The 12,675-nt window shown below is 41.7% G+C and overlaps 1 protein-coding gene across 1 annotated transcript in view; it reads right to left on the reverse strand.

Annotated features, from left to right (window-relative positions):
• Positions 1 to 4,663: 4,663 nt before the first annotated feature.
• FAM163B (family with sequence similarity 163 member B) overlaps positions 4,664 to 12,675 on the reverse strand; it is a 59,061-nt gene continuing 51,049 nt past the window's right edge. The window contains exons 2-3 of the mRNA XM_075259521.1: positions 7,314 to 7,429; positions 4,664 to 6,442 (exon numbers count right to left, since the gene is read on the reverse strand). Of these exons, the coding sequence (XP_075115622.1) occupies positions 6,059 to 6,442; positions 7,314 to 7,406 (477 nt within the window). The 5' untranslated portion in view covers positions 7,407 to 7,429 and the 3' untranslated portion in view covers positions 4,664 to 6,058. The remainder of the gene's footprint in view (positions 6,443 to 7,313; positions 7,430 to 12,675) is intronic.

Raw genomic sequence — 12,675 nt, forward strand, 5'->3', positions numbered from 1 at the left:
ATCCACAGACCACCTCCAAAGAGCTGCAGCATCATCTTGCTGCAGATGGTGTCACTGTGCATCAGTCAGCAATACAGCGCACTTTGCACAAGGAGAAGCTGTATGGGAGAGTGATGAGAAAGAAGCCGTTTCTGCACGTACGCCACAAATAGAGTTGCCTGAGGTATGCAAAAGCACATTTGGAGAAGCCAACTTCATTTTGGAAACAAAGATTGAGTTGTTTGGTTATAAAAAAAGGCGTTATGCATGGTGTCCAAAAAGAAACAGCATTCCAAGAAAAACACATGCTACCCACTGTAAAATTTGGTGGAGGTTCCATCATGCTTTGGGGCTGTGTGGCCAATGCCGGCATCGGGAATCTTGTTAAACTTGAGAGTCGCATGGATTCCACTCAGTATCAGCAGATTCTTGAGAATAATGTTCAAGAATCAGTGACGAAGTTGAAGTTACGCCGGGGATGGATATTTCAGCAAGACAATGATCCAAAACACTGCTCCAAATCAACTCAGGCATTCATGCAGAGGAACAATTACAATGTTCTGGAATGGCCACTCCAGTCCCCAGACCTGAATATCATTGAACATCTGTGGGATGATTTGAAGCGGGCTGTCCATGCTCGGCGACCATCAAACTTAACTGAACTTGAATTGTTTGTCCAAAATACCTTTATCCAGGATCCAGGAACTGATTAAAAGCTACAGGAAGCGACTAGAGGCTGTTATCTTTGCAAAAGGAGGATCTACTAAATATTAATGTCACTTTTCTGTTGAGGTGCCCATACTTTTGCACCGGTCAAATTTTGGTTTAATGCATATTGCACATTTTCTGTTAGTACAATAAACCTCATTTCAATCCTGAAATATTACTGTGTCCATCAGTTATTAGATATATCAAACTGAAATGGCTGTTGCAAATACCAAAATATTTAGAACTAAAAATGATTAAGATTAATGGGGTGCCCAAACTTTTTCATAGGACTGTATATTATACGCTGTAAAAAGGATAGCACCCACATGAGAAACCCATTTAATAAGCTGTACGGGGGGGGATCGGTATTCGGTGTCACAAAAACTTGTCTCCGACCACTATCAGGATGTATGGAGGACCTAGCGTTATAGTATAAGCTAGAAAGTCCTGAGATAAAACACCATACACACCATCAGTCTTTACAAAATCTCCAAATAGTAATTTATTTCGATTCAGTTCATTGTCTCAGTGAGGCCTGAAATTTCCTACAACAAAGGAACAAATGTGCATTATTTTATTGTTGTGAAACATGACTCTTATGCTGAAATAAATATATTGAGTATAAAGAGAATAAAAGCAAGCAATGACCAAATGGCAAGAAAAAGAACCAGAATGCTTTAGTTGCCTTCACAAAATGGAGGTGGATATTTTGTGGACTGTAGCAATAGATCATAGAGAGGGCAGCTGGTCAATTCAGTAGGAACCGGAGATATCACCAGGTTAGAGTTATAGTGGAGCCAGCCCTGTACGTATCTGATCCAGCCTATCTATTCTCCATAACCCTACATAATACTGACTGCCTATCTACTCTCCTACACCCTAGATATTACTGACAGTATTGCCTATCTAGTCTCCTGCACCCTAGATATTACTGACAGTATTGCCTATCTAGTCTCCTGCACCCTAGATATTACTGACAGTGCTGTCTATCTATTCTCCATAACCCTACATAATACTGACTGCCTATCTACTCTCCTGCACCCTAGATATTACTGACAGTATTGCCTATCTAATTTCCATCACCCTGACAGTATTGCCTATCTAGTCTCGCTCACCCTAGATATTACCGACAGTCCTGCCTATCAATTCTCCATAACCCTATATAATACTGACTGCCTATCTAGTCTCCAGCACCCTAGATATTACCGACAGTCCTGCTTATCTATTCTCCATAACCCTGACAGTGCTGCCTATCTATACTCTATCACCATAGATATTACTGACAGTGCTGCCTATCTATTCTCCATAACCCTACATAATACTGACTGCCTATCTACTCTCCATCACCCTAGATATTACTGACTGCCTATCTATTCTCCATAACCCTACATAATACTGACTGCCTATCTATTCTCCATCACCCTAGATATTACTGACAGTGCTGCCTATTTAACACTTAAGTGGACCAGGAACCAGGACCACCAGGGAGTGAAGTCTTCCTTCCTAGCACCAGAGGCATAGCTATATGAATTACAAAAGTACAGAATTCTCTAAGAACTGGTAACATCAGCACTTTGGGCCCCACTGATGCCCCTAAAGAATGGGTATGCTGTATTCCAATGCATATGACTTCATCCCCCAAAATATCTACCCCCTCCATGTTAAGGCAACAGATACACCTTAAAAGCCACAGAGCTCTTCATAAAACTTGCACAAATGTTTAGTCTGCCAAAGTAGAAAATGCACAATTTACAATCCTGAGCAAACAGTGAGACTGCGAGCAAGTCACACACCCTGAACACGACCTCCACTGACATGAATGAAAGATGCATGAAAGACCATATCAGTTCCATTGTCACATGAGACGGTGACTGTAGCAGAACACGACCCATCGCAAGGTGTCGACCATGATACTGTCAAGTTATTCGGCAGTCCGGTGAATTATACATGGGCTTTTCATCAACTCGGATCGTGTGCCGACAGATTCAGTGTTTCTGGTTCATGGCGGACCGGTAAATGTGAGTAACTGAAGGGTCAACGTCCCACTCCCGCTACTGTAGTCACTGTAGAAATGGGATCCACATCTTTGCACCTGCACCAAGTCCTTGATCAAAAATTTCTCAAACATTTTACCCCATTGGAATCTCACAAGGACTGAATAGGTATTACTTTTTTGTTATTTTCCAAAAAATTCCCTAAGAGGTTCCATATTATTATTATTGCTATGGTTGTCACTCCTGTGACTTTGCTGCTGAAAAACAGGAAGTGTCAGTACAAAGATGTTCTGGACTGTTGGGTAATGATATGCAGACCATGAGATGTCATGAAGTGACCTTGGGTTAACAACTTACTGCTTTTTCTGGCCTTAGAAATAGACAACCATGTTTGAAATGGCTTTGGCCTTAACCAAAAAAACTTGAAGATGGAGTATACTTTATTGTGAACTAAGGAAAAGGGTCCAGACTAAGATCTGTGCTGTCAACATCTCTTACATGGGTATCTCAAAGTCATTGAGATATCTTCAGAAGACCAACTCTAAGGAAAATAATTTTTCATCAGTTATTAATATCCCTTCCTTATAGGCCCCGGTTTAGACTCTTAAGAGGTATAGAAAACTTCTTCCCGACAGTGCCTGACTTTCTTGTCAGATGACCATGCATGGATGGATCCAAAAAGAAGGCAGATTATGAAATACAAGTGAATTCTTCATATTGTCCATTAATTATCATACGTTGACCTCAAAGAACTCCACTATCAAGAATTGGTATCGGGGTGAACTTATGCCCCACTCCACTGTTAAAGGTGTCTATGGTTTTAATGACCCAAATTCAGCTGATACAATGCACATACAATGACCTTCCAAAATTTGACTGCACCAACTAAAATTTTTCACTTCCTTCATACTTTACTATGGTCTACTTGAGAGACAATTCACAGTTGTTATCAGATGTTCATAAAATTCACAAAAATGATGATATCATAGGAGGTTGTCATAGCCCCACCCACAATAATTTCCCACTTGTCAAAAATCCTCATCTTTTTTGCTCCCATTTTGCACCAAATGGGCGGACATAGGACAACAGGACAAACATAGTTCAGCTTTGGAAGGCCTCCTCATCCTCCTTGCTTCTTGATCTCTACAACAATGAATAGAAATAAATTGGTATGGGCCATGGGGCTCACTGGAAGAGGTAGCCCTAAAGAATTGCTATGCAATAACACAGAAGGGAACATTTTTCGATGGGTCATTCTACAGAGGGGGGTGTCAGCTGACTCTAGAAAATTTAATGGCATGATTGTACACAAGAAGTTACCAGTGAATAACTGGAAATTTCCACAAATGTCTTCTCCATGGAGCGCACTAGGCCTGCATCACCTTTCACCTGATACACACCATCATGGTCTGGACCTTGTGTACTAGAGCTGTCTTATATTATGGATGAAGCTGGTAATTCTGCTCCGCACCGCTGGACTGAAGTGTAACTAGAGATTAATTTGCAGGAAACTGACCTACAATGACATGCTTTGCCGTATATGAGCGGAATTTATCAAAATTGCTATATGGATTTAAAGGAAACCTGTCAGTCCTAAATCCAGTCCTATCTGTGAGCAGCACCTTATACAGCCGGAAGAGTTGAGACGATTAATATATAAATATCTAACTTTGTGGGCCAATACTCAGCAGAACTATCTAGGCTTAGGAGTCCAGTGGGCTGTATTAGTGGCAGCCTTATCTGTACGGTTACTATCAATCACTGGTCAGGATGCTTACTAGTCTCTTAGGCCCAGGAAGAGTAGAGATGTAAAGGAAAAAAACATATATTACACCGAATAGGTTCCTATAAAGCTATATATCAAACTGCTTGGCTCCCACTGCTCTATAAACCTGCTGCCTGCAGATCAGACAATATGTTTGACATGACTGGTTTCCACTTAAAAAAGCCAACTATGGCTGTATGCATGTTTGTTCTCCGAGTCCAGGGCCTTAAAGGGAGCGTTCATCCCCCCAAAAAGAACAAGTATATGCCCATGAACGTCCATGCTCTTATTCTGAGGAGCAGTTTGTGCTCCAGAGCTGCTCTTCCTAGTGTAACCACAGACAGAATGTTTCCAAAATAGTCAGCCATCTTGGTGGTTATAGAGTCCTGACTTTTGTCACCAACTCAAAGACTATCTGACCCACTGGATATAAACATTAAGAGCCACCTTGGTCATACGGTCTTGCATCTCGGTATTGCACAAACTGTTCTTCAGCAGCTGAGGCCTATATTTTTTTTTGTCATGGGCTTGAAAAGTGTCATGAATGCTGATTTTACTTGTGTATACCACAGACTCACATTCTCAGACTCACGCCATACATATGTCATAAAAAAATATTCCCATCCTTCAATGTTTCAGACTCCCTCAATATCCTGTTACAGCGTATACTAGGAATTCCTTCAAATCTGACATCCAATAATCCAGAAATTATGATCATCTGGAATCTGACAACCAGGAGGGGCACAGATACGATAGCAGCATATTTTATACACTATTCAATGACCCTCTGGTAGTCCAGTATGTATTATAATCCCAGTTGTCGTAATCCCGGTTTAAAGGAATTCGCTGTATATAAATGTCGGTAGATACATAGATTATAAAAACATCCCAATGTATAAATATAAGTTGTGTTGCATGTTATGGCTGGGAGGAGCCTCACAAACCGTTTGCGCCCCCTCTTTTACGTGCAAATATGTGTAACTATATCTCTGCCCCATGGTATTCTATCTACCTATAGGTGGCGCCTATTGCTCTTCCACCTTACAAAAATCATCTCCTCTTTCCCCGCCCCATTGCATAAATATCCAATCACCATATTCGTACTGGTGCACAAAAAACATCTGTGAAAAAAATGAATTTAATATCAAGTCCCATCTTCACATGTAAAAAGTACGACACATAGCATGTCAATGATTATAGGTACAAATAAATTTTCACTGAAAAAAAACTGGAATATTCATCTGCGGCATGGACCGTTATTTGTGCCGCCATTTTGTTTTTTGCTTGCCGTGACGTATTCCATATTTATATCTGGTCTATCGTATATAAATACATTCATGGTTAAAACAAACACTTTGCCAATACTTCTCATTGGTCATGAGATAAAGCATGAATTGGATAAAAAAAAAGTTGTACTGTGCGTTTCAGGGGTATTTTTGCACAATATCAACCACAAGAGGGAGACAAAGTTTTTCAAAAATTTCTAGAGTTTTGGCTGGAGAAAAAAGGAAAAGAAAACAGATGCCAGTGATGAAGAGCGGTGGTACTGAGCAAAGCCAAACATGCCGAGGACATAAGAGGAGGCGGTGTCACACCAGATGGCGTGCTGCCCTCACACATCCGTGCTGATACTGCGGCTCCGGGAAAAAGCCTCCCTCATAGCGGACAGGCGGTTGGGATTGAGCACCTGCAAATTGCTCAGATTAACAGGCAGTTCGATTTCTTCCTGGCTGATCGTCTTGTAGGTGATGCGTTCGCCGCCGTTTCGGATCTCGTCCGGTGGGTGCAGGAGGAAAGCTGGAGGTTCATTGTGTGAGCAGCCCTGGCACACGCTCCTGCAGTGCTGATGCTTCTTGTTGTAGGGGGAAGCGTAGATGGACGGCCCATTGGCTAATACTACATTCCGGTTGCAGTGTACCGGTGGGAAGCGGGAATGGACGGCAAAATCTGGTTCCTCCTCATCCTCTTCCGAGTCCTCTTTTTTGCAGCAGTAGTACTGGGAGGATCAAAAACATTAAAATAAATACTTCTGCAGAGAACACGGTTAATCTCCTTCTGATCACTTCTATTTACACCTGGTAGACAACAGGGGTTGGGGCTTAACCAAGGACTTGACATGTTATTTGTCCTACTGTAGACAGTGCAGAGGGGGGAGGCTCCTGGAGGAGGAAAGGAGACAAGACCGATCTCCAGGGACAGTTGAAGAGCACCTTTCATGTCCTCTGACAATGGTGGTGTTATGTACCGCTAAAAAGCTGACAGTGCATTGAATTCAGCACAGTGTCAGCTTTGTCCCAGTGCCAGAGATATCAGTGCCATTAGCATTGGTCAGAGAGGCCAACCTGACAGTTTAAAGTCATTTCTGGGTGGTGAGGAACCCCCCCGACAGTACAAGGCTATGGAAGAGTACCGTCAGGCGGTCAAGGGGCGGTTCCTCGCCATCTAGTGATGATGCTAGGCTGTCAGACCAACCCCTTGACAGTGCAGGGATATTGGTGCCGAAACTAACAGTACAGATAACCGATGGTGGACGGGGCTGGAAATAGCCAAGAGCAAGGAGAGACTTCAGCTCCATAGTCTATGTAGCAATGTAGCACTGGACTATAATACAGGTCCAGGATTAGGAGTTGCAGCCTGTATAATACACAGTTGTATTCACAATTCTTATAATTGCTACTGGAAACAGTCAACAAGCTTATGGACAGACACGCCCCTAACATTTTAGCTGCAATAAGGCAGGGGTCATAGGATCTCAGTCTCTTTCTCTCTGATACAATACTCTATTTTGCTTTGTCTTTCACTAAGTGGAAGGATCAGGGGACAATTGTACACATCAGGGAGAGTGTTTGCCTACATAGTCATCTTACCTGTAGTCGACAATAGCAGAGAACAGCGATAATACAGAGAAGGATAACAGTCGCTAATATTCCACCGGTGATGACCACAGTCCCGGCTGTCATTCGACCGTCTCTCCATTAACCACCTAAGGGATGGATAGACATTGTTAATAGTAGATTATCTGGCACAAGACAAATCAGTGTGTGACATAGCGTCCATATTATGATGACATCATCATGACTCCTTTTTCTGGAAATAACTCCATAACTCTTCTTAGTAATTTAATCATGGTTTATGTCATCACTACCTCTTGTGGTAGACCATTCCCAAATTAAGCCCATCTTACTGTAAAGAACCCTTGTCTACACCGTTGATGGAAATTCTTATCTTGGTCAAATGGACTGTTCTTGAAACCAATAGTTTGTATGCAAATCTTGATGTTGACCCTTATCTTTAAATGGTCATCAACATAAATCAAAATACAAGTAATAAAAGTAATATATTTTATTAAAGAAAAGTACTTCTTTCTCCACCTATATGGCTCTTTTCCTCTTCCCTCCTAAGCTGACATTCACTCTGAAATGTCTCTGAATCCTAGCAAGATGGACAGAAGGTCACTGAGGTATCACATTACATATACATTTACAGAGAGGGTAGGGGAAAGAGTAAGCAAAAACTCCAGACACAGGCACAGACAGAAGCTGCTGGAGCTAGATTGTAAGTTTTTATCTCACTCCAAGTGCTTTATTCACATCAATAGAAGTCAGTACTTTTCCATAATGTCCTACAGTACATGACCCTACTGATGCTTTTGAGTAAAAGAAAGTTATGGAGCAGATTATCCTTTACCTTCTGTGTGTAATGTATGAGAGCCATCGTAGCAGATAGTCTCCACCTATCAGCTCAAGGAGAACTGAAAATTAGAGATAGAGCAGAGGAGAAAACTGCTAAAAATGGGCAGAAATTGAGTTATTCCTCATCTACACAAACTGTACTATTGGTGCATGAATAGGCAAGCTTTCAATTGAAAAACTGAACTTTTTTAGGTCAGAAAACATCCAATTTCCACATTTTTGGAATAAATTAGCTGAATATAAAAAATTTTATAGGTCATTTCCTAAGGATAGTTGAGGAGATTTATCAATCCCTCTACACCATCCCTCTCGGGCAGAGGCATGACATTGTGGTACACATTTGGCTCAAGGATTTCTTATGCTACATGTGCGAAACAACCCGTGCTGCGGCTCGCTCACCACATTGTGTGGCACCTCGTCTCTACATATTCATTCTAACTCATTCCAGATTTTTGGAATGAGAAGTAATGGAAATCTATACCAGATCCTTATTGGCGTAGATCTCCAATACGGAACAGGGATGTCCAACTGATTTTTGGAGAGGCCGGTGCCTCTTCATATATCACATTTTTGGCGCCTTTATTAAGAATGGTATGCAATACACCACTCTTTATAAATCTTCTCAGTGAGTCTAAATATAAGGTATCAAATGAATACATTTTTAAATGTTTAACATGATTTCAGAATTTTCTATTCTGCTTAGTCACATTTCAGGCCTTTCTATGAAATCCTATTTGTGCCCCATCTGACTTGCAGATTAATATCCATTCTTTTATCAATCTTATGCAGATGTAAGAACTTGTGACCAAGGATCAATGAAGGATATGATTCTGCTTATTAATGGTCCCGGCCCGGATCTCCAGGAGCTGTGATGTTACCCCTGCAGACTGTCTCGCTCTGCAAGGAAAGACTCCTGGGCCAAATAAGTTTGTTCCCCAGGGCTACGGAAACAAGAGACTGATCTCCCAACATACCTGTCAATGATAATTCCACAAGATAACATCACCCCCCATAAAAGAAAATTCCACTATACAACTTAATCTGGACACAGATGTATAGTGGATCCCACTGATTTCTAGAGGATCTACCTCTAGTATCAAGTCTATGACTATCCATCAAGATCTTCTGCCAAGTAAAACACCATTGCTTATCTATCTACAGTCCTATGAAAAAGTTTGGGCATCCCTATTAATCTTAATCATTTTTAGTTCTAAATATTTTGGTGTTTGCAGCAGCCATTTCAGTTTGATATATATAATAACTGATGGACACAGTAATATTTCAGGATTGAAATGAGGTTTATTGTACTAACAGAAAATGTGCAATATGCATTAAACCAAAATTTGACCGGTGCAAAAGTATGGGCACCTCAACAGAAAAGTGACATTAATATTTAGTAGATCCTCCTTTTGCCTCTAGTCGCTTCCTGTAGCTTTTAATCAGTTCCGGGATCATCGATGAAGGGATTTTGGACCATTCCTCTTTACAAAACAATTCAAGTTCAGTTAAGTTTGATGGTGGCCGAGCATGGACAGCCTGCTTCAAATCATCCCACAGATGTTCAATGATATTCAGGTCTGGGGACTGGGATGACCATTTCAGAACATTGTAATTGTTCCTCTACATGAATGCCTGAGTCGATTTGGAGCGGTGTTTTGGATCATTGTCTTGCTGAAATATCCATCCCCGGCGTAACTTCAACTTTGTCACTGATTCTTGAACATTATTCTCAAGAATCTGCTGATACTGAGTGGAATCCATGCGACCCTCAACTTTAACAAGATTCCCGGTGCCGACATTGGCCACACAGCCCCAAAGCATGATGGAACCTCCACCAAATTTTACAGTGGGTAGCAAGTGTTTTTCTTGGAATGCTGTTTTTTTGGATGCCATACATAATGCCTTTTTGTATGACCAAACAACTCAATCTTTGTTTCATCAGTCCACAGGACCTTCTTCCAAAATGAAGCTGGCTTGTCCAAATGTGCTTTTGCATACCTCAGGCGACTCTGTGGCGTGCTTTCAGAAATGGCTTCTTTCTCATCACTCTCCCATACAGCTTCTCCTTGTGCAAAGTGCGCTGTATTGTTGACCGATGCACAGTGACACCATCTGCAGCAAGATGATGCTGCAGCTCTTTGGAGGTGGTCTGTGGATTGTCCTTGACTGTTCTCACCATTCTTCTTCTTATTCTCTGCCTTTCTGATATTTTTCTTGGCCTGACACTTCTGGGCTTAACAAGAACTGTCCCTGTGGTCTTCCATTTCCTTACTATGTTCCTCACAGTGGAAACTGACAGGTTCAATCTCTGAGACAACTTTTTGTATCCTTCCCATGAACAACTATGTTGAACAATCTATGTTTTCAAATCATTTGAGAGCGAGCTGTCCATGCTCGGCAACCATCAAACTTAACTGAACTTAAATTGTTTTTTAAAGAGGAATGGTCCAAAATCCCTTCATCCAGGATCCAGGAACTGATTAAAAGCTACAGGAAGCGACTAGAGGCTGTTATCTTTGCAAAAGGAGGATCTACTAAATATTAATATCACTTTTCTGTTGAGGTGCCCATACTTTTGCACCAGTCAAATTTTGGTTTAATGCATATTGCACATTTTCTGTTAGTAGAATAAACCTCATTTCAATCCTGAAATATTACTGTGTCCATCAGTTATTAGATATATCAAACTGAAATGGCTGTTGCAAAGACCAAAATATTTAGAACTAAAAATGATTAAGATTAATAGGGGTGCCCAAACTTTTTCATAGGACTGTATTATTTCTATCTCTATCTATCTCATATCTATCTATCTATCTATCTATCTATCTATCTATCTATCTATCTCATATCTATCTATCTATCTACCTATCCCAGTTTTAATATCTAGCGTTCCTTGTTCCAGTTGGGATGCGGATATTGCATGTGTTTTGGACACTGAGTCCTTGCAGGGGGACAAGAAAAGCCATTTTGCCTTGCCAGGAAATTTAGATACAGGACTGGGCTTTCCTGGATAAAGGAAAGACTACCAATGTCTCACGACTTTCTTACAAGAAACATTACTTTTCCTTTATAGTTCTAAGGTGCGCTGAGCATACTGAACATGCTCCTTAGAATTACTCGAGTGTACTGCAGCTGTACAGTACTCTCGTTCATGAAGAAAATGCAGCAAAGAGAATCCATTTTCAAAGAAGGGGACATACCTGAGATAAGGAGGGAGCAGAAAGCAGGGCATGGCAATGCAATGCTCGGAGCACAAGGGTAACGCCCCAGGTGCTCCGTGAGCTGTATAGCATATCGATAAAAAGCATTTTATCTAAAAATGGCAGAGAGGAACAATAAGAAGGAAGGTAGGACTAGAATAGCCTTTCTAAAGGCTATTCCAACATGTGCTGATTGAAAAATGCTTAGATCTAATGATAGATTCCCTTTAATTGTAGGAAGGATCAAACATAAATGTGGCCTTTTGAATGGAAGGCTATCTCTATACAAATCTTAAGACCTGGGTGACAACCCTTGACCTTCTCAACTGGAATGCCAAAGGTTAAAGACTCCATTTCATCAAGATGACACCTAGTAAATGTTATATATGGATATAATGAAAAGCCAATCCTGATGGCTACCATGGAGAAGACACCACCTTGCAAATGAAATAGGCTCTATAGCTATACAAGCATACTGGGTTCTGGCCTGGGGTCTCTATCCTTATTTAGGAGGTCTGGTTTGTGGTAAGTCATTTTGGGGTCTGTCAATGGCAGTCATACGTACTATATATGATGATTGGGGAAGGGTGTCCTATATAAATAGGTGGAACATCAGGAAAAATGTCCCTATCTATTGAATGGAAGCCATGGTGCAGTTCTGGATCCTTTAAGAGAGGCCAAAATTTTCCTCAAATGTACTTGGCTTCCTTGGGTGGAATTTCTAGTCACTATGTGGCGTAACTTAAAGAGGACCTTTCATCACATCGGGCACAGGCAGTTCTATATACTGCTGGAAAGCTGACAGTGCGCTGAATTCATCGCACTGTCGGCTTTCCCGATCTGTGCCCCGGGTAAAGCGCTATTGGTCCCGGTAAAGTAGCGCTTTACAGTCAGAAGGGCGTTTCTGACACTTAGCCAGGGACGCCCTTCTGCCCAGCAGCGCCTATCGCGCTGTACAGTGGAGCGGGGAGGAACGCCCCCTCCCTCTCCTGATAATACTCGTCTATGGACAAGCTGTGTGAGCAGAGGGAGGGGACGTTCCTCCCCGCTCACACTGTGCAGCGCGATAGGCGCTGCTGGGCAGAAGGGCGTCCCTAGCTAACTGTCAGAAACGCCCTTCTGACTGTAAAGCGCTACGGTACTGGGACCGATAGCGCTTTACCCGGGGCACAAACCGGTAAAGGCGACAGTGCGCTGAATTCAGCGCACTGTCAGCTTTCCAGCAGTATCTAGAACTGCCTGTGCCCAATCTGATGAAAGGTCCTCTTTAAAGCTCCTGGACCAAAATGCTAAATCTGTAAATGGGCCCCTACCTAATTTGTTCCATTTATAACAGT

The sequence above is a fragment of the Leptodactylus fuscus genome, chromosome 11 (assembly GCF_031893055.1).
Source record: "Leptodactylus fuscus isolate aLepFus1 chromosome 11, aLepFus1.hap2, whole genome shotgun sequence".
Taxonomy (NCBI): Eukaryota; Metazoa; Chordata; class Amphibia; order Anura; family Leptodactylidae; genus Leptodactylus; species Leptodactylus fuscus.